At 40.0% G+C, this 22,228-nt stretch overlaps 3 protein-coding genes across 6 annotated transcripts in view; 1 reads left to right on the top strand and 2 right to left on the bottom strand.

Annotated features, from left to right (window-relative positions):
- The window catches only part of LOC122776015 (low-density lipoprotein receptor-related protein 8-like), a 71,493-nt gene extending 67,447 nt beyond the window's left edge, over nt 1-4,046 (bottom strand). For all 3 annotated transcript variants that reach the window (XM_044036338.1, XM_044036346.1, XM_044036328.1), the window contains exons 1-2: nt 3,894-4,046; nt 3,056-3,172 (exon numbers count right to left, since the gene is read on the bottom strand). In XM_044036338.1, coding sequence (XP_043892273.1) covers nt 3,056-3,172; nt 3,894-3,963 — 187 coding nt within the window. In that variant the 5' untranslated portion in view covers nt 3,964-4,046. The remainder of the gene's footprint in view (nt 1-3,055; nt 3,173-3,893) is intronic.
- Nucleotides 4,047-11,346: 7,300 nt separating this feature from the next.
- LOC122762138 (transmembrane protein 125-like) lies at nt 11,347-12,222 on the top strand. The gene has a single exon (XM_044017368.1). The coding sequence runs from the start codon at nt 11,347-11,349 to the stop codon at nt 12,031-12,033; it is 687 nt and encodes a 228-aa protein (XP_043873303.1). The 3' UTR covers nt 12,034-12,222.
- Nucleotides 12,223-18,193: 5,971 nt separating this feature from the next.
- Nucleotides 18,194-20,831, bottom strand: LOC122776377 (protein shisa-like-2A). Of its 2 annotated transcripts, XM_044036881.1 has the most exons (4): nt 20,486-20,831; nt 19,339-19,475; nt 19,007-19,170; nt 18,194-18,539 (listed from the first exon to the last, which is right to left on the bottom strand). In XM_044036881.1, exons 1-4 carry the CDS (start codon nt 20,665-20,667, stop codon nt 18,486-18,488), a joined length of 537 nt encoding a protein of 178 aa, XP_043892816.1. In that variant the 5' UTR covers nt 20,668-20,831; the 3' UTR covers nt 18,194-18,485. The 2 variants fall into 2 exon arrangements, with proteins under 2 accessions (XP_043892816.1, XP_043892826.1); XM_044036891.1 differs by having other exon boundaries at nt 18,194-19,170.
- Between the last annotated feature and the right edge of the window lie 1,397 nt (nt 20,832-22,228).

Genomic DNA, 22,228 nt, shown 5'->3' on the forward strand with positions numbered 1-22,228 from the left:
GAGGTGCAGGAATTCCTCCTGAGCCATAATTAACCCAGACACATAGAATACAGCTGCATGGCAAACATGCAGAGCTTGGCATCACAGTTGGCACAGCATCACTGGCTTCTTCCAAAAATATAGGCCACTGGCACACAGTCAGAAAAGGAAAGTGGGATTCTTTTGTTTCTATACTCGACACATGCAAGAATGGGTTGGGCATCATAGATGACCAACTGTCATCACCGTTTCTGAGCCCAGCAGCATATGTTTCGCCCTCCCCATCAAATGGCAGCAAACATAGTCCATTACATTCCTTATATAATCAGTATTCAAGCCAGGTGGTGCAATATGTTCAGCCTGAGGTGAGCTGCATGTCTATGAGTCACTTTCAGGGTAACTTTGGCTGAAAGTCATCTTTAATGATAGTAATGATAGATCATCTGCGTACTAATGTTCTTGTACTGTAAAAAGAAGAGAAAATAAAATCCCCTAACACAGTGAAGAAGGTGCATTAAAGTGATAAAACAAAAACAAAAATCACAGACAAAGACAACTCAGAAAAAGCATAGGATGCCACTCAGCTATCGGACATGGATAGATGAAAAATGCAACTACGACTATGTGAGTTATTTAAGATTGTTTGGACTTTGTGATGTAGACTGGCAGGAACGCTTGAACGCATGAAAAGAGCTTCAGAAAATGGCACCAGCCAATTAAACCCTCATTTTAAGGAAACATGTTTGTCCAGCCTCGTTTGTGTGAAGGGATTAAATCACAGGCTGGAGAAACACAAACACACCCAACACACGAACACACGAACACACGACCACCCTAAAATAAGACATCGTCACGTACAGTGAGCAAACGGATAACAAATAGATCAAATGCTAATTGAATAGCAAATCTACCATAAAATAATAACAAATACATGAGAGGACAGAAACACAAGGGGGCCATGGCTGCAACATACAGAGAAATACACAAAAGTGTAATCAGCTATAATCCATATCTAATAAGACCAGGTCTAACTAAAGCCATCTGATGAGATCATAATGTGATCATAATGTGGTTAAAAGTAAAAGTGCACGGTTTGTGTGTTTGTATGAGCATACAGTAGGACCTGGACACTCTTTCTCAGTGATAACATGGCTGCCAGCGGGGACTGATTTTAACCACTTAACCGAAAGCTCATCAAATAAAAATCTACTTTACTGCTTTAGTCAATATCTCAAGAGTGTCTGCTGCGTTTCCTCAACGTTAAACAGCCTTTTCCCAGTGGACACTGATGTTTGTAAACTGCTTACTCCGCACGCCACAGAAAATCTCAGCAATTTTACATCGTGACACACAGTAGTTGTTGAAACTGACTGCTGCGATCGATAAGTTCAAATAATTTCTTTGGGGTTTGAACAAAATACTTCCTTCACATTAATGAGCAGAAATCCTGTCTTGATTTTTTTAACGGACTTTGGTGAGAGCAGAGAACACTATATATACTTCAGTTTCTGGCCAAAAAAAGCGCTCTAACGACGGGATGAAACGGTGAACACGCTGTATTTTAAAGATACTGTAGACTTAAGCAGGTGTAGCTGTAAGCTGTTGGCAGCCATGTTATCAGTGGTTCACAGAAACACCGGCGTGCTCAGTGCTTCCCTCACTGCACAGTCAGTAGGGGAGTTACCGTCAGCCTGTGTTTTATTATGCATATTTTCAGTTGGTACATATAAAATACCTGAATGGAAAAGGAGAATTCTAAAAAGTCTTGAAATATTGCACTCATTTTTAAATACTTGGGTAAAGTTGATGTGTCAATAACAATTGAAACAAACAGTTTCAGCAAATAAAAGGCGACTTTTAGAAATCACCTGACAGAAAACATCCCTCCTGCTTTCCAGCAAAAGAGCAAAAACAGCAGAAATAGTGGATAAAGCGGGCGACAGGATGAACGCGTGGATTAATGAGGAAACCACAACATTCCTCCACTTAGTGACACAAGCAAATATTATCACAGTAATGAAGTGAAGTAGTAACACAACCGCACCATATATCAACGGCTACAGCGCTCTTTATTCATGTCATCCATCTGTGCCTTGTGATCATTGTGTGGTAACACAGACTTTAGCTTCTCTCTGTGAACTGACTTCACAGCAACTGGTGGAAACCCAGATACATGCATATTTTCTTTATACCCAATCTAGTCTTGATGATGTGACGATACATCGTACAAGCGCACTTCATAAAACCTGAACTAACCCTTTAAGACACAATCACTCACTGCGTTTACATGCAGAGTTTCCATAGTCTGACTAAGACAGGCAATCGGACAAGTTGCCGAGTTATTGGCCGTGTGAGTGTGACTCCGCCTCCGTAGGTGGCGCTGTATCCCTCTATAAGCGAGTGAATGAGTTTCCTGTTGACCTTTACGTCACAGAAAAACAAACAGAGGGATCGTGTTGTGGTTCGGTATGTTTCATTGCGATCGTGCTACAAATTAGATCGAGCATGGCTCTTGTGGTTGCTGTGTTGTCCAAAGAAAGACGTCGCAGCCACATCATACATTGTCTCCTTCTACTTCTGGGTCAAAGACTGGGTAGTAATCGGACTATGAATCGCATTATCCAGGTGTGTTAGTCCTATTAAGACTAGATTTTAGTCAGACTAACGTGTTTACGTGACATTAAGAAAACTGAATTATTGTCTTAGTGCGACTAAAGTCAGACTTTTAACATGAATGTAAACACACTGACTGATTCATTAATCCTCAAGACTGTAATGTTATTACCAGCCATTTTCACAGTTTATTGTCTTGACTGGGTGTTATTGAACTTGCAGCCTATTTGAGTGACACCAAAACCATATTTTTCCTCCTTCACACCTATGACTTGTATTCATTTCTTGCTTTTGTTCATTTGTTTAACATTTATTTAACCAGGCGAGTCAATTCAGAACCAATTCTTGACCTGGCCAAGAGGCAGACACAAGAAACGTAAAAGAAAACCAAACAATGCTATACCTGAACCATATTGTACCTGAAGATAGAAATGGAGTGTACAATAGTGAATTCAGCACTCACGGCAGTTTTCTTCATCACTGTTGTCTGAGCAGTCGTCATCATCGTCGCACCTCCAGATGGTCGGAATACACCTTTTGTTGTTGCACTGAAACTGTCCATCCTCACACTCATCCGTTGCTGAAAGCAGAGAAGGGGGGAAAAATGGTGTCCATATGGATCAGCGGCAACAAAACGCATATGAAGAGGAGCAAGAGGAGGAGGATTACCGCAAGTAGTTCAACTGTCATTTGCAAGTGAATGCCTAATTGATATTCAGCATTCATGTAGGTCAATTAGCCGCAGCAAGCAGCAGTTGTTGTTTTGTCTTTTTCCTTTCACTTATTGATCTATTTTCTGTAAGATAATGAAAATCAGCGGCAGACGAGGCCCATGCAGTGTGTCTACTGGACATCAGTGAGGACCACCACAGCCACCACTATACTACTATACTACCACTATACCACTGCTGCTGCTGCTGCTAATGATGCAGTACGGAGGCTGAGCTCACTAACACATGGCAGACTCGAGTCTGAACGTCCTCAACACACACTGCTGTATTACACTGGCACGTTTAAAACGAAGGAAGTCTTCATTTATAGTATTATTAAGTAAAGTGTTTTTTTTAACATACATATATATATATATATATACATATACATATATACATCTTTCTCCTCACGAATTACCAGGAGCGCATCTCACACACACACATACACTAGCATTTAAGCTACATTGTATTTCATTCATGTCTCTCTCTCACACACACACACACAGACAGACACACACTAGCGTTTAAGCTACATTGTATTTCATTCATGTGTCTCACACACATACACAAATAAATTGAAAGCCCACCGACCTTCCGTTAAATGAAGCGCGAGGATGAACAAATGAAAAAGTAACAACGTCCTTATTAGGTCAGTCCACATTTCAGGAGGAGCAGGTGAAGGAGCTCATTCACGTCCACAAAACAAAGCCCGACAGCAGCTCATTCGTTCACGCGCTGCGCCGCCGCTGCTTCTCCGCTGTGACACTCACTCACACCCCCCTCCACATCCAACACCGCCCCCCTCCACCTCACTGGCTGCCCCGAGCGTGACGACACCACGCAGGGGCGGGGACCAAAGAATAGAATAGAATAAAATAGAATAGAATAGAATAGAATAGAATAGAATAGAATAGAATGGAATTGAATAGCTCATATGAGCTGATTTGTTCTTGAATTAAACTTAAAAATATTTAAGTTAAGATAAGATAAGATAGTCCTTTATTAGTCCCGCAGTGGTAATTTATATTCACACAGCAGCAAAGACAGTAAAGATAAAGGTAATAAATAATACACATGCATGAAAGTACAATAAAGAAAGCTATTAAGAATAAGACTATTAAAAGTTAAAATAGAATGTACATTATAGACAGTTATCACAACCAGAGGGTAATATTTAGGCAATGTTATTTTCACTTGGCAAACATTGAGTGTGTACTAATCACCTGATTGTATGAAGTGTGCAGTGGCAGTGACTGGTCTTTGAAAAACCAGTTCCACCTCTCAGACAGTTCCTCCAATCATCCTGCAGAAGCCCAGCGTCAGACTCTGCCCACTCCTCACATGACTCCCAGAGAAGCTGAGCTTCCCTGGAAGTGACATTTTCATCACATTTGTCCAATCAACGCAGTAAAATAAAATAAAAATATTCTGTGCCATCCCATAGAGAACAGTTAAAACTGAGCTTCAAGTGGTTTTAATGCGGAGGCTGCTATGGGAATACAAAAATCACGTAAGACGATCTGTTCTCCAACACACCTGGAAGGGAAGGATATTCAGCTACAATATTCAACTTCCCCAATAAATGTTGCTAGATTTTACACACTGTACCTTTAAATATGCCTTCAATAAAGGGCAAAAACTTCTTAATCAGCCTATGTTTCTGTATCCACAGCCTCGAAGAACAGTTTTGTTGTTTGATTTAAGTAAGATACAGGAAATGCATCATCATAAAGTTGACATTATGTGGGTAAGACTGAACCAACATGTTATCTGTTAGCTGTTCTCTGATGAAGCTTGAGACTCGCAGAGGAAAAGTGCAATATCAATAAAAATCCCATGAACCCAGTAAAATCACACTTGTAAATATACACTTCAAACAGGGTTTAAAAGAGAAGTGTGAGGGCCTGGACTGAAAAAGCCCAGTCACCCTAGGTCCTAAATCTGGATTAATGGATGAGATTGGGAGACCTTTAGATAAGGATCTCAATTAATTCACAACACAGCTCATTAGGTGAGAGGAAATTAGATATGTATTTAGGAAAAGACCAGAACATGCTTTTAAATGTATATTAAAATCAATTCTAAAGTTAATTGGGAGGCGATTATGGGAACTAAACTGATAGAATATGCTTCCTCTGTTTGTTTTACTGCTGCATGTAATTTATGTATGCTCTGTTGTGGTTTGCGCTCAGTAGTATTATTCCAAATAAAATAAGAGGCGGGGTTGGTCCATGGGTTGTCCATTTTACACCCGAGTCACACTGAGATCAGTGATAGAGCATGTCGTACAGATGAGGGCTTAGTAGGTGAATACATTTGGTGACTCTGAGGTATTTTTCTGTTCAGTTTTGTGGGTGTAATTATATTATAATAAATTATAATAGAAGTCATTCATAAAGTATCATCAGAACAGGAGGATGTGCCAGTGGACGTTCTTAAATCATTGCACAAAAGCAAGTTGTCCAGTCAGGTTGATGGAGTAGAAAGAACATTTTATGACAACATAGATTCAGTGAGGCAGAAACTCTGACTATGTACCCTCACCTGCTCCAGCATCTGCACCTGTCTTTTACAGTACTGTACCCTGTTCAACAACCCTGTTATTAATAAACGCTCTTAGCAATAATGTGATATGATTCTCATCTATATGCAAATTATGCGACTACTAAGGTGAACTGCGGGCTATATCTTCTCATAAGAAAAAAAGGCCTCTTGTGGCTCTTCTGTACACCAATAGAGCAGCAGCATTGTCGCTCTGAATAATCACAATAAAAGGTAATAGTTGTATAAATAAAAGAGCATCAGTTGCCACAAGGACTAGCGGCAACAAGGCTGTCTTTGAAAACTAGGTCACAACCACCGCTGACAGCATAACAGCCATTTTAACGGCAATAAGCTGAGGAATAACTTAATCCCCGTCATAACCTCCGCATGTACACACAGACACAGTGGCACACATACGCAGCATACTGTATCTGTGCAAACAAAATCATATTCACAGCCAATCAAGTCAGCAGTGAGGAGAAAATCATGGTAGTGCGGTCGGCAACTGTTGTCATGGTTGCACAGCAACCCTCCAACCCGATGTAGCACAAAGGATTGTTTCTGGCTTTATCTGATTGTCACCCATCAGAGATTACAGACGAAACTGGGTTTGCAGTCAATTTGCTGTGAGGAATGAGTCATGACTAAAATTCAAATGCTTTTAGGGTCGTGAGGATAAAGCAGGAGAACATTTAGGGAGAGTAACTGTCACACAAATGAAATACATTGCAGATTTAGTAGATGTACTTGTATTTGTATATGTACATGTGTGTCTGCTCAGACCTCAGTGTCCTCTCCACTGGCCTTTAAACCTCCCGTGTCTTTGACCAGTGGACCATGTCTCTATAAAACCAGTTAAACAGCAGATTAATCTTATGCACAGTGGTTCTTTGAGGTAAAAGCCAAAATTAGAAAGCTACAACAAACTGAAACTGACATGCTAATGTTCACCAAGTTACATATTTTTCTTTACCATTTCAACATTGAGCACTCTATTGTTCACTAATTAGCTTGAAGATTAAAATGGCTGAGGCTGAAATAATAATTTTCCTAGTATTTGTTCAAGTATAAATGGTCATGGGAACATGAGGGGATCACAGGCTTGAAAATCTAATTAAAAACATATATATCAATTTAATATTAGAATAGCTAACGCGGGGTTCATAGCACCTGTCCATTCAACAAGTGAAGGTGTAATTTATGTAGTTTTTGTAATTGGTTCCCCACAAATGTGTACTCAAATGTTTTATTATCCTACCGAGTTGTGTCCACATCTATCCCTCATCCGTCCAGCTATTTGACAGAATTATTATTAATAATAATACATTTTAATTATATAGCCCTTTTAACAAAAATGTGAAACACTCAGCAGTAAAAGTATGCATACAAATGGACAGAATTGAAATAGAAAAAGGCAAACACAATATAAATCGTACTTTAGAAGCTTTTCTGAAAAGGTGGATTCAGAGATGTGTTTGACTTCCACTCAAGCCACATTTCTTACTTGATTAAAAACCTTTGGAGACATTTTTTTTTTTACCACAAAAAGTGACCCACTTTGAAATCAAACAAAACAGTGTTCATGTCGTTCATGCTTGAGAAAAGCTGTATATGTGAGTAGTATGAGGATGCAGAGATGGACACGACTCCAAATGTGTACTTCCTTCGTTACACATGACTTAATTTCAGTGTTGGGAAATGTTCAGTGTTCATTTTTTGTAGCCTATATATTAAAACACTTTTATTTCTTGCCTTGATCTCTAAACAAGAAATGTACAAAGCTAAGTTACAGGTTGCAGACCCCCGCCCTAATGGCTCCTGCCTACTAATTTCAGTAATTTGACCTAAGAAGCATGTTTAAGAACACGTTAACACCTGTCATTGAGCTCACTGAGTCCTTTTCAGCTTTTCCCCATCTGGCGAGAGACACTGGAACATCATAAGCCCTGTTTGTCTAACTCACTGTTCTGCAGCTGCCAGATTAGTTTATCCCATTGGTTCATGTTGCACATCAGCTGCTGGAGAGTTGGGGCCAGAATGAAAACCTGTAAACACAAGTGTCTCTTGAATGCTTTTGAATATGGACTTGAGGTTTGTGTGCTCATCACACCGAAAGAGACAGTGAGTCAGTTGTTAAAACTCCCCTTTTACTGTGTAATATTATGTACGTTATTACTGTATAGTGATATACTGTACGTTAGTTAATGCTGCACAACATAAACATGTGAAAACACAGTGTTTCTGTATGCTGAAATTGTAAATGCTAAAGTTACAGTTACATGTTCATATGTTTTACGATTGTCTCCCAGCATTTAGTAAAATATTCTCCCCTGTTTTCACAGGAAATTGCACTCGGCTGATAATCTGAATCATTATTGATTAAACGACCCAACAGCACACAGTGTGAAGTCAAGGTCAAAACTGAGATTACAGGAATGCAGCGGCTAAAATTGTCAATAAATACCAGTCACTTGGGTCAATTTTCTGCAAAGTAATCTGATTCAAAACGTTTTTGACGTTTTTTTTACTTTTTCTGTACCATTTTTGTATGGACGTGCTGTCTGCTGCTGTCAAAATCTGGGGGCTGCTGCTGCCCTCTGCTGCAGGTGGACAGATGCTACACATGCAGCACATTGAAGAGGGAGGGAGGGAGAGGAGAGAGAGAGAGAGAGAGAGAGAGAGAGAGAGAGGCCAGATTGGTCTTTGATAGTTGAAATTAAATGTTGTGATTTCAGTTTCACGACCTGACTAATGCAAAACACACAAAGACTGTATTCTGTATCGTGCCAGCGCTACAGCCTTCTTAAACACATTATGCTGCATTGTATGCCCATTCATTTATGTTAATTATTCACACAGCTGTTCATCCATATGGTAACTTTCTAAATCTTGTTTTTTGTTGGAGCCTGATGTTTTCTCCCACAATGTGTGACTATAAATATATGTGTATATATAAATATATATATATATATATGTATATGTATGTATGTACATATGTAGACATATGTACATATGTAGACATATGTACATATGTGAGAGAGAGAGAGAGAGAGAGAGAGAGAGGGAGAGAGATAAAGATATACATTGTACTTTGTGTTAAAAGCAGACGGATGAAGTGCGTCGTGTTGCTTGAGAACAAAGCGGCTGAATGGCCTTGCTCTTAAAAAGCCAAATTTGATTGATTGCATGTTTTTGCAGTTTGTGCCGTGTCATCATCCTCCGACCGCAGAGCTCGTTGTTCAACTCTGTTCTTCATTTCATTGGTGAACATTTTCTGTGGTGGTTGTTGTTTTTGCCTGTGTGGTTCACATTTGTATTGACGACTGACTGACTGCTGAGATTCTGCAGAAATGTGAACACTGATGTCTTCAATGTGCAATTGAAGACCTCTTTTTGACACATATGGGTGCAGCAAGTCAGGGAAGTAGATTCTTTGACTATATTTTGAATGTATGGGTTGTATTAATTATAATCATTTATGCCACATTGTTTTTTAATCTGCATTTAATTATTATCTCTTACCGTCTATTCTTTATTTCCTATTTTCTTTGCGGTTGTAACTCAAGTCACTTTCTATTATTTTCTACAAATCTGTTCTAAAATCATCGTCTTAACATACTGAGACTGACTAACAACATTGCTTTTATTCCTAGTCATGTTTTAAATTCTGAATATTAAATATAATATAGCACACTATTCTATTGTATGATATTACATACAAATACCTGAATAATTTCACCATCAAATCATACTTTTACTAAATCTTTGTTTGTTTTGTGTGACCATGCATATGGAGCTGTTACGCTGTGTCCAACAATAAAAGTATGTATTTATCTGCCGTATCTATCGAAACAGTTGGCTGGTATTTTTTCACCATGGTTAATACACAGTGTGTGTTTCCAGAGAACACATACAACATATAGTGAACAGTAAACTACGTTAACCATCATGTAAAATGAATAAACCAACTTAAGTTTGTGTCACATACAGACATAAAGTAAGAGAGGATGCATTTCAACGTAATGACAAGGTCAGGTTTGAGTCCCGAAGCTTTTTCATGTGAAAAATAGTGAAACACTGATAGTATCTAGTAATCCTCATTACATGTAAATTACATCAGAAATAAGATGGTTTTGCCATAATATTACCTCCATTTTCCAACACTATCACATGTTACTGTTTTATTTTGCATAATATTTCCAGTGTTGGCAGATGTGTAATTGGAAACCAGCGCTCAGTGGCTCTGAGGATCCCACTGAGTGTTTGTTTACTGTGGCCATTATTAGAGGCTCAGCTCAGTGTGAATGATGCTATCACTGGGATCACAGAAACACTATTATCAGTTCACTCTGACATCACTCAGCTCTTCACAACGACAAAGTGACACCCCCCTCTGTGTCCCACGGCACACAGCGGCCATCCCCCTGCAGCACAGTCATCCTGTACAATGATCAGCCCATTGTCTGTGCGGGGACAGAGTGGACAATGTTGCCAATCTCTGTCCAAACCATGATCCAACACTGCTATTGTGCGACGTCCTTTTCCCGCTTTAGCAGACGACACGGTGACCCTGAGTGATGAGAGCAGGAGTCGTGTGAGTGGGGCGATGAGGGTGTCCAGTGTTCTGCCTGGCACTCGGATAGAAAACATGAGGAAGGCACACACTATTGATCCGTCACCGTGGTGATGAAAGTGTGATGTGGACATGCAGTTCACCATGACATGATGCCACTTCTTTGCATGCAGTTGGCATTTCTCAGTGGGCATCCCTCCTTGTGTTGCTCCTTCAGGATATTTCCACCATCTCCACTGACAAACTTGTTTCTTTTTTCTTTTTCTTTTTTTTTGCATAAAGAGGACATAATCTCTTCATCCAAATGAAATAATCCCAAACTGTGGCATTTTAACCATTAAAATGACTGTTTGACTAAATGTGTAAGACGGGATGCAGATGTACAGGCCACTACGCAACAGCTGTTCATCAGACACGTGAGTAACTGTTTTTTTTTACAGAAATGTATCATGTTACTGCTGAAACTGTTAAAAAGTGTCAATTATTTTTTGCCATAGAAGCTTAATTTGCAACGTCATACAAAGCAAATACTAGCGATAATGAAGGTATTAATCAGTCATGTCAAGAGAGAATTAAAGGAGGTTTCCATTTAGTGTGTGTGCTTCTGTTTGAATCTATTAGATCGTGGGACATAGTTTGTGTGGTTTGGTGGTAAAAAAAAAAAATCTAAAACATGATATTATAAGTTGTGATTTGTAGAGGTTCTGGGAAGATATTTATTTGATGAAAAATATTCCTCTAACAATAGTGGACAGGCTTTTGTGAGGAAAATTCTGAAAATTAAAAATTCTGAAACGAATATTGATCTATAAGACAGCAGAGGAAATAGACTAATGATTTTAAAGTTTTCTAGTGAACATCAAAGTTTGGCATTCTGAACAAAAACTCTCTGTTCTGTTATCAGGTGACTGGGCTGACTGACCTGCCATGACTGAGATGCAGACCTTCTACCACGCCATGTATCGCCCCCCGAGCTTCTACCTGCAGCCCACCTTGATGCAGAGGCGTGTCCTGAACGAACAGGTGGACCTGTGGTGGTTCAGAGAGCCACGTCGCTCCTTGTTGTGCTACTGTATCTCAGTGGTCCTCATAATAGGTCTAGGCCTCGGTGGCGTGGGCCTCCTCTCTTCTACCACGAGCCTCTCTGGGGATTGGCGACTTGGAGTGGGCACTACACTCTGCCTTTTGGCCCTCGCTGTTTTACTTAAGCAGCTCCTCAGCTCCGCCATCCAGGACATGAACTGTGTGCACAGTCGACGTCGGATTGACCAGCTGAGGAGTGGAGGGAGGGCTGACCCGGCGCTGATCTTTACCGTGGGGTTGTCAGTGATACTCTGTGGGACAGTGCTGCTCTGTGTGGCTGCAGTTGGCAGCCGAGCTCATGACAGCAGGGAAATGCTGGTGTCTGGTCTGGTGCTGCTGGCTGCTGGGATCATCGTGGTACTGGCGGTAGTGGGCTACTGCGTGCTGGTTTACCTTCAGAGACAAAGGGAGCAGAGGAGGAGGAGGAGGTGGGTGAGAGTTAGTAGAGCAAGGAGGATGAGGAGTCAAGGTGTGCAGGTGTTCAACATCTCAGCAGGACAAAGTAGTCAAGCCAGGACCAGTCTGATCTGAGTCGGCTTCACCTGCAAAAGCGTTCATGAAAGGTTCGAAAGTCTGTGAAAGTGGAAAAACATGCAGACGCGTCCGTTCTCAAGACTTTGTGTTCCTGTTATGATAAAAGTGACGACTGCTGAACATCACCAACAAAAAGAATGTCTGTAACAAAGCAATAGTTTTCAGCAATGACTCAGGAAAGAAATCCCCTCTGTTTTCATTCACTGTGTGAATGAAAAAAAAAAAAGGTTTAAAATAAGTTGGGTTTTTTTCTGTACCACATGATCATAAATCTGTTTCATATTAATTTATTCAAGAACTGCATGCTCAAATAAACTGCTTCTGACTCAACATCCAATTGTATTATTATTACTACTGTTGTTATTTTGGGTTGCACACCTTGAGCTGAGATGTGTGACTTTAGAGTACAAAAGTAATGAAGACAGCTAAAGGTGAATTCTTTACTTACTCAAATGACAGGTGATATAAAAACGGCAGATCAACACTCATGGTGTAAATGTGTCAAATCATACAAATACAATTGTACATAAATGTCACATTATATATTTAAAATAATGATGTATCATATGACTGATTTTAGTTTTGATGGAAACAATTTTGCATCAACATAAAAGGAAAATGTGTTTTTTGGATGGATTGTGTTTTTTTTATCACATGACCTAACAGTGCATACAGTGAGTGAACAAGGCAGATTATCAGAAGTGTATCCAATTTGCTGACTATTTCCTTTCAAAAGAACTTTGGTGACAAGCAGTAACATTTTTCAAAAAGAACACGAAAAGATCAATTGCAAGAAGAAAAGGGAAAATCTTCATTGTGAAATTCTGATTTTCTTTTTTGAAAACAAAACCGTCCACAAATATGAGCTGTTTTATTTTAACTGTGGCTGATGGTAATAAACCCCGCCCTTCTTTACACTGTCTTTCTTGTTGTACAGCAGCTGTTTTTAAAGTATACCGACGCTAAAATCAATCAATAAGCATCTGAGGATAATACATTTCCATTTTTCCCTAATCAACCGATAGTGAACTGAAGATCATCGTCGCTGTCGTCTTCCCCCTCCTCCATGTCCTCCTCCTCTCTCTCTCTGTCTGCCCTGACCTTCTCACTGGTCTGGATGTAGTTGTCCTCAATGAAGCCATCATCATCATCTTCATCCAGCCCACTCACAGTCCCTCTACCCATTCCTATTCTCCCTGACACGCTGCTGGGGAAAGACACTTCCTCTTGACCGTACTGGCTGACGCCATCAGTCTCGTGGAGCAGGGAGTGTCTGTAGCTGGCCAGGAAGCGGTGGAAGACGCGGAACTTCACGGCCCCCACGATGAGCAGGGTGACGGTGAGGACTGTGCCCAGAGCTGCGGCCAGATATGACCATTCTACTGACTTCCTGCTCTCTTCTGGATCAGCTGCTCCTGGAAAAAAACAGCAGGAAAAACAACAAATTGCATCTGTTACTCTAAAGACAGCAAGGTCAATGCCATAGCACTTGTTATGTTTTCCTGTAAATCCTGACAGCAGAGCTCAAAGTTCCTCAGACACACCTGGTTGAGAGTGAGGTGATGGTAAAAGATTCCCCTACTTACGCTCACTTCCTGTCATGTTCTTGGTGGTGTGATCTCCTTCCATTAGAAGATGCCTCTGAGAGCCTCTGTGTTCCCCATCCAATATAAAAGCGGGATGTGCTTCTGTGATAAAAGCTCCACATAGAAGAAGCGCCACACGAATGCAGCAGCTCCACTGATCCATGTCAAGCTCTTCAAAAACCTACAAAAAAAAAAAAATATCAGCAAATTTGTTTACGGAGGGTCATGATTCCTTTCGGTGTTACTGTTTCACACATCAAGGTTTACACGGAAAATGGTTGTGCTGGAAGAAAAACATATGACACAATCGAAATTGGCGAGAAAACCATCACAATAAAGGTTAGAACGGATGCTAAACATACAATTTAATCTTTATTTCTCTCGTTGCTTCTTTAATTGTACCACAGATCCACCACAGAGCTATAGTCCAGTTACAACATCAAGAGAACCTGGTTTTTATACATTGATATGTCACATTTAAGCCTGTGAACAGTTGGTAAAATGATGCACTCCCTCTCTCCCAGAATCTAATTGCTAAGTTACATAGTTTCAGGCTATTTAAACTTGAAAGGTGCAATTATCCCAACTTCTTTTTCTAATAGAAAAGTCATTTCCACGGAGACAAGTTGCCTGACATCTTCTCTGCCTTTAAGATAGAAAATATTATACATTTAAATCACACCAGCATGTCATTATCTACTTTTTACCACATTTCCCATCCTGATCAAAGACTTTCTTTGTCGCTGCCAAGTGTTTCCTCATTTCATTTTTAAGTTTTAAGCTCTTAAACTTCAATTTCAAGTGCATAATGCTGAAAAAATGCTTCAGTTTACCCAAACCATAACAGAGATTGTTAGAATTAGAATTACATGAGGTAGAAGAAAAAAACAATGTGTCTCGAACACATTTTGTGCCACCAGAAAGAAGGAAAATACTCTTGAAAGTTTGAAAACATGTGTGTCTTCTTTCACAGAGAAACTGTCACATGATGTTTGGGAGGTCTTGAACACTGTTAGAGTCATAAACCACTTACACAGTAACTCAAAACATAACATTGACACACACGTAGATCATCTTTAATACAGAATGCAACACTGTGTGTATTGGCTGTGTAGAGCACTCTAGACTGCAGTATACAGGTTGTTGTTGTTTTTTAAATAAGGTATCAGAGCGATGTGAGATAGCTGCGTCTGAAGTCAAATGACAACTCACAATAACCCAGGTTTTAAAAATCCACAACAAAAAGCACAGAAAACATGAAAAAGAGTTACCTGGATATTACAGGACCAAAGACACGGCAGCTGTATCTGTATCTGAGTTCTGGTGTTTTGTCTTCAGCCCCTTTCGTAAAACATAAAACATAAAGAGACGTCCCGATCAAAGGTTACATGACAAGAAGCCGTAATGTCACATTTCCTGTGCCATGGCCTCAAGACAGAGATGTTAATGAGTAACTATGAGATTTGTCATTTTTTTTCCACTGCCATTCACCGAGGATTGGAAATAAGCATGAATGAACGAATGAATGAATATCTTTATTTCAGTTACATTCATCAAGAGATGGTGATGATCTCTTCATAAATGTCCCTTTAATGGGGGGAAAACGTGAGCTTTGACTGTTCACACTTGACAGGTGTTGCATTTGTGCTGTGAGGCCAGATGATGGCACTGTAATCACATGAGACATGATGTAGAAAAACCCTTCAATAAAATTCATGTGCATACTTGGCTTTGCGTTGCTATACGGGTTTTACAGAAAATCAGTGTGCTTAAAACAGAAGATCCAGCTTTTCTCATTGTAATAAGGCTTTTTTTTCTGTCACAAATCACTAATACAAGTGGCCCCACTTTCAGTAATTGTCAACGCACGTTGAACCATGAGACATCCGTGGAGATAATGCACCTTTAGAAGACACTGACTTTGTTCACAGATGGACTGTCATCGCTCGGCGGCTCACTGTGCTCACTCCATTTATTAGAAGTCAAATTATACCTTTTCCAAACTGAAGACGAACATCTTAAGAGGCTGATTTTAAAATGTGAAAATGAGAAAAACACTCCTGGCCTGTTTCTGCACTTCATTACTACCCCATCTTCAGCACTACAATCCATCAAAAGATTATGGAGCATATCATAATACTTTTCAATCAGCTAAAACCGCATCTGTTCTTCAAATGTGTGTGTTCAAATTATGCTTTAATGAATTCATTGTTTTTGCCTTAGATCAAATGCTGACAATCTGTTCAGTATTCAATGCATCAGATCTTACATTCTATTATTATCACCTTGTAAAAAATGAATTAGAAATGTCTTTTGTTTGATCACATATATTAAGTGCTGTGGAAACCGTGTAAAAAGTATTGAACTGGTCAGTTTGGATGAGCTCACGTTGGGACAGACCAGAACTTTGTCAACTATCTGTAAAAGGCTTATTATAGATTGTTCAAACTTTGCACTTGACCATATTAATTTAAAAGTTGCATCACCATATAACTCATTCAAATGCTGATGGAGGATTTGAGGTTAAAATATTCTTCACTCAGGCAATTTCTTCCATCTCATCCTGGGACTGGAGATGGTTTGATTGTTTGATGCTGACTGTCATGAAGATTTCATCACTGTGACACTCTGAATTCAAGGAGCCATCACGGTCAGAGTTGCTCTGCTGAATGTGGAGATCATATCTTCTGTAACTCACTCATTATTCTTAAGTTCTGTGCTTGTCTGATTACGTGTTCACGTAAAAACAAACGACTCTTCAGAAATCAGTGACATGGATACATGAAAACAGGTAGGTTCACATTATCCTGCTGGTGGCTGACAGTTCTGACTGAATCCATCCTTTAGAGAGTAACACGGGATAAGTGGACAAAAAATCCAATCAGATAAAAATCAGTTTTCAATGTGTAGGTGAATGCCTTTTCTCCTAATTAGTGTTTTTAATTTAGTCTGTTTAAAAAAAAAAAAAAAATGATATATCAATGATGTCAATGATATATCTTCAGCATAGTCCCTTTCACTTCTAGAAATGGTTACCACAGCAACCATGGTAGCACTTGGGGGAAGGTCATATACCAAAAGACATGAAGGCCACAAAACCTGTGCCAAGGGATGTGGGTTTAAATCACACACCTCAGAGTTGGTGCAGCACTAAAGCAATAACAACTGACTCTTTGATGCACCGTATATACAGTACACACATATATATATATATATATATATATATATATACTGTATATCGTTGACCGAAAACATCACTGCATATTAATAATGGTGAATCCGTTGATTCTAATTTTATTGGTGCTTATTTATTGACTGAACTGTGAATAAATCACTATAGGGGCATGTTTACCATCAAACAATAATGAGACACATCATATGGAAAGTCTGGATTCTTTGAAATTCACAGTGCAGATTACGGTACGTGTGATCAACTGCACACATGTCTGTGCTGACATTTGGAAATGAAATATTTATATTGAATGCAGCTCAGCACAAGCTTCAAAGACCATACTGTTGAATGAGGTTTCACTTCTAAAGTGTTTTCACATTTTAACAGACCTTTTGAAACGTAATGCACATTTTAGAAGGCTCATTTCCTACATAACAGCCGTGAATGTTAATTTGCTGAACAAACTCAGTTTGTCAATATGTAATTATCATAAACTCAGTTTGTCAGTCGACTTTGAAATGTCGATTTTATGACATTTCTGCAGAACACTTTAGTCTACAACTCCATCCTTATTCATTTTAATAACTGATCTGAAAGCTTTGTAGGTATGCTTCTTGATTTCCAGCTTGCTCCCACTTGTAGCCACACATGCAGTGTATAGCCATACTAGTATATTGGTTGTACCAGCATATATTGTGTGCGGGCTCTATGCATTTCGCTATTAAGAAGCAACAGCTTTGTAGAAACTGGTTTGTAAGGTTTGCTTTTAGAGGAAATGCAGATGCACGAAAACCTGGTTGTTCTTGTTCTCATCACACGGAACAAAAGCATTTTTCACTTCTTGCTCTGTAACCTTGATGGTTAGTTTAAAGCTGCAGTGTAGCTGCACAACTTTTGGCGATATTTGTTGTTGATGTTATTATTCCTCTGTTCGGTCTTTGTGAAGAAAAACAATGTAACATTATTTGTATGCTGCATATGTCATGTGAAAATGAGCACAGTCAAGCAATACTATCAGCACACCAGCAGCACAGAGGCAATTAGTGTCTATCCTGTCAAACTACTGAATGACTGGGGTTTTTTGTAAACAACAGTTACACCACTAAGTCACGGTCACAAAAAAGCTCCATGAGCACACAAGTTTGCTGCGCACAGTTTATTAAAAAAAAAAGATGAATGATTTTGACCCATTACAGCTTCTACTCAACATAACATTTCTCTGACAGTGAGAGGGTTCATACGCTGTGATGTTTCCAGGTTACCTGTCAAACCAAAGGTGTGCACAGTCATGGATTGTTCTTGGCCAGTGGCAAACATCTATACCAAACATCTCATCACATGACCATCAACTGGTGAATTAAATCTGTTGCAAAAGTTTGCTGTTTTGGCCGGGGGGGGGTTGGGATTTTTAAACCAGCCAGATTATCTGTGGACACCTTAAGTTCCAAAGGTTCCATGAAGTGCTTGGGAAAGGGGAGTTTTACATTTGTTGTAAACTGTTGTCTCATCATTTATACATACACACTGGCTCTTTAAAACTGACCTTAGCTGACTAACATCAGCAGTGAAACCATTATGACTTTTGATCTAGTCATAATAGTCATAATAAAGTCACAGTATTCCTAAACTGTTTGCTGACACAACCATCTCCTTCACCACATCCACCCTGAATGACTTCGCCGACATAATAATCATCCATTGTCGAACATGTCCAAAAATCCAGCCCAGACTCCGCCCACTGGGGCCTTGAAAGAGATGAAAAAACATTGATGCTGTCAGTCCCTGAGTAAAACGTAGCTAAATTATAAAAGGCAGTTGCTGTCCATGCTGAACTCTCAACCCTTTATACTCTTCCTTATACTTTAATAACAAATGTACAATTATTCATCTTTTTTTTTTGCTTTAAAGAAAAACAATTATATCCCATCTCATCAAAGAAAATGGAAAACTTGTGCTTTCAATTACTGCTGCGCATAAAGCTAGGATTATCAAGGTGAAATCTTTTCAGAGCCTTTGTGTGACAGTGTGCTTGACATCACTTAATATAGACTCCATTGCACACCACAGTATGTCAGCTTGTGTTCCTCCCAGTGTCAGGGTCACTGCCTGGCCACATTGTCTTCCTCCTGGTTTACTGGGTCTCCTGACCTCCAGACTGTGGGTCCCATTTATGAACAAAAAGTATCTCACTGGCCTATGCAGGACTTTCTACCTTCACACTGGTGACCGTTGCGGTGAAGCATCTCTGAAACAGGCGCTCAGGGTCTGGCGGCTGGTTATCACAGTCAAGCTTTCTGCTGAAGTGCTTCCTGAAACCCTGCGGACCAGAGACGCCGGTCGGTGTCACGCGACTGAATCCCTCGGGAGGATTCGCCTCTGAAAAGCACGCCGAAAATCACACGGTTAAAAAGTCTGACAAAAACACCTCACAAATACACAGTGGATGAACTAAACAGGAAGGGAAAATGAGTGATTAAGCTGAAGTGAAAATACCTCTGCAGTGCCATGCAATGTCCTTATCAGTGTCTGCACAGACACACTTACCTGGCACTCTGAGGGGTAGGCCGTTGTCCAGACGGTGGGGTTTGGAGGCAATGAAGAGATAACAGAGGACACATACTGTGATGAGGAAGGCAAGAAGGACCACTGCTGCAATGGACAGACCAACCAGGGCACCGATACTGAAGGAAGGAGACGAAAGAAGAGTTGAGGAATGATATGAGAACACTAAGTCATATAACTCAAGTGTCAGCTGTGGTTGTTGGAGAGTTGTATATACAAACACATTGTATATATAAAATACTTCAATGTGCTGCATTCTTGCTCATATAAATGTCTGGCTGTCCACTTTGGAAGTTTTGCAAACCTCTCAAGTTTGATCAGCTCTGGGATAAAGAAAAACACACACATACAATGCAGGTTTTGTTGGTCCTGGATTAACTTCTATTCATTTAACCATAGCCCATTGGTGACCTATGACCTCAATCAATAACTTAGAGTCAGATACACCTAACCTTAACCACAACCATGATGTCTAACCCTAACTTTAACCTAGCCACAATCTACTGTACCAGAGCCTGAAACAATGTGGATCTAAACACAAGCACAGTGTTTATGGCAGAAAAATTAGACAAATACGAGCACATACACACACACAAAGTAAAAATAATAATAGTCTAGTTAATGGGAGCTGACTGGACTAAAGCAGCTCTTGGTTGTGAATGAGCTATGGGAGGTATTAGTGCAAAGGTCACCAGCATGAAGTACATATTTAATTATAATGATTTTGTGTCAGGGAGGATTCACAGGGGAGTGTGTGCGAGGCTGGACTTTAATAAAAAGCTGCTGCTTCCATTCATAAATAAGAGAGAGCTCATTAAGATGTACCCCTTTCACAGAGGAAGGCACAACGGACCCTGTCCTCTGACCCCAGCTATACCCAAGATCTCTTCACGCTCCTGGCTCAGCATCAGCACCAGCATCAAGAGCTTCAGAGACAATCACACTTTATTTTGTATTTTCATTGCTATTTTCCTTTTGTAAAGTTGCAAAAACACTGAGCACAAATCATATCATTACTATTAGGACTAACAAGTCTTAAAAGATATTCAAAACTCCCGAAAACATATAAGAAATTATTATTATTATTATTATTCACCAATTATAGGAGGGAAAAAAAACTTCCCCTTACCTCAGCCACCACATGTAACTGTAGTCGTACGGGAAGAAACTGTTGGGATCGTCGCAGCAATATTTCACGTCATTAAACCCGCAGCAGTAGACAGCGGCGGCAGCGCTTCCCGTTCTGGGGCAAGAAAACCCGTCCAAAAACAGACCGTCACTGCTGTAGTAACTGCTGCATTCAGAGCTCATGGTGCAGCAGCGGCAAACACAGATACACAGAAGAACAAGAAGCAGAAGAAGGAGAAAAACAGCAGCACTTCTGTGTCTCGTGGGCTGAAGAGAAGAGGAAGATCACAGCATCAGTATCCTCAACCATGGCACGCGCTCTTTGGATAGATGGATCGGGCACAGTGCGCGTGTCTCCATGCGCAGGGAGGAGAGAGAGGGGGAGATAGAGGGAGAGAGAGAACTTCGAATCTGCAGAAGACTGGCTCTCTCTCACATACACACACACACATTGGTTTCCATGACTTACGAGGACATTGCATTGACTTACATTAATTTCCTGGTGACTTACTTACAACGTGTCCCTTGACAAGCTTCAACCATTACCGACCCTGCATTATAACCCCCTCATATATTATATAGGCTACCTATTAGTTAGGTCAACCTCCAAACCAAATTACATGAAATTAACTTCATACCTGAAATCATTTTCCTTTTTTTTTTTTATTCAGCAGCTACACTTTGGCACAAAGACGTCTCTTGTTGCAGTGACTGATTGAAGGTCAGAAAGAGACAATTTCCTTGGTCGACACAGCAATCAGACAAGGAACATGCATTTATTAATTTGGATTGTTATTTATTGTGACAGTCTGTGACAGTTGGTTGTTGTCCTGATGTATCATCATTAGAAAAGATCTCATATTTAGCACACAATATATACTCAACTCTGCAACTCACCTTATAATATATTATTATATATTATAATATATGACTAATCTAATACTGTCAGAGGTAGTGGGCCATGTGCGGCAGCCCCGATCACTTCAATGTGGCCCAACATTTAATTTTAAGTTATGAGTTATTTCTGTATGGGTTGTTTTTATTTTTTATTAATGGATTCAATTTGCATCATAAACTTATTTAACTGTCTGAATAAAGCACAGACAACGGTTCACTTTGCAGTTGTTGGGTTGGACGTACTTGCTGTGAAGAGAAAGGCAAGGCTCAGCTTTGATTCAGTCAGAAACAGCTGTGTAAGATAAGTTACAATGACAAATGTTTTGGTTGGTGTGTTCAGTGGAGTTGTGTGCTAAGCAAGAAGATTTAAGACCACATTCTGACAGAGACAGTGTTACACAGGAAAGTTATGCAACATGCAAGTTATTGGAGCTCAGATGCTGAAAGAGCCAGAAAAAAGGGTCTCTAATGTCACGGTTTAGTTCCTTTTCCATTACTGTAGTATCTCCTCAACATGGGCGGAGTCAGCACAGCGTGGCTGCATGGAACTGCCGTGACTTTGTTATTTCACCCCACAGAGTGAGAGTGAAGTAATGCTTTTAGTGGCTCTGTGTGTCTGTCTGTCTGTTTGTGTATCCGCACTTATCCGCCAATATGACCAACGGAGGCCGACAGAGGCTTGTTGCGTGAATGGGGTGAAGTCCGGTTGCCTTGTTTTACACGAGTCACATATACTGTAAACTGGTGTCTAGTGACTTGTAAAGCAGTTGTTTTCAGTATATTGAGTCATTAGAATCAGTTAGTTAAAAAGATTTGTTCAGTACCTCCTGTATGACCGGAGCACAGA

This window comes from Solea senegalensis, linkage group LG1 (assembly GCF_019176455.1).
Source record: "Solea senegalensis isolate Sse05_10M linkage group LG1, IFAPA_SoseM_1, whole genome shotgun sequence".
Lineage (NCBI taxonomy): Eukaryota > Metazoa > Chordata > Actinopteri > Pleuronectiformes > Soleidae > Solea > Solea senegalensis.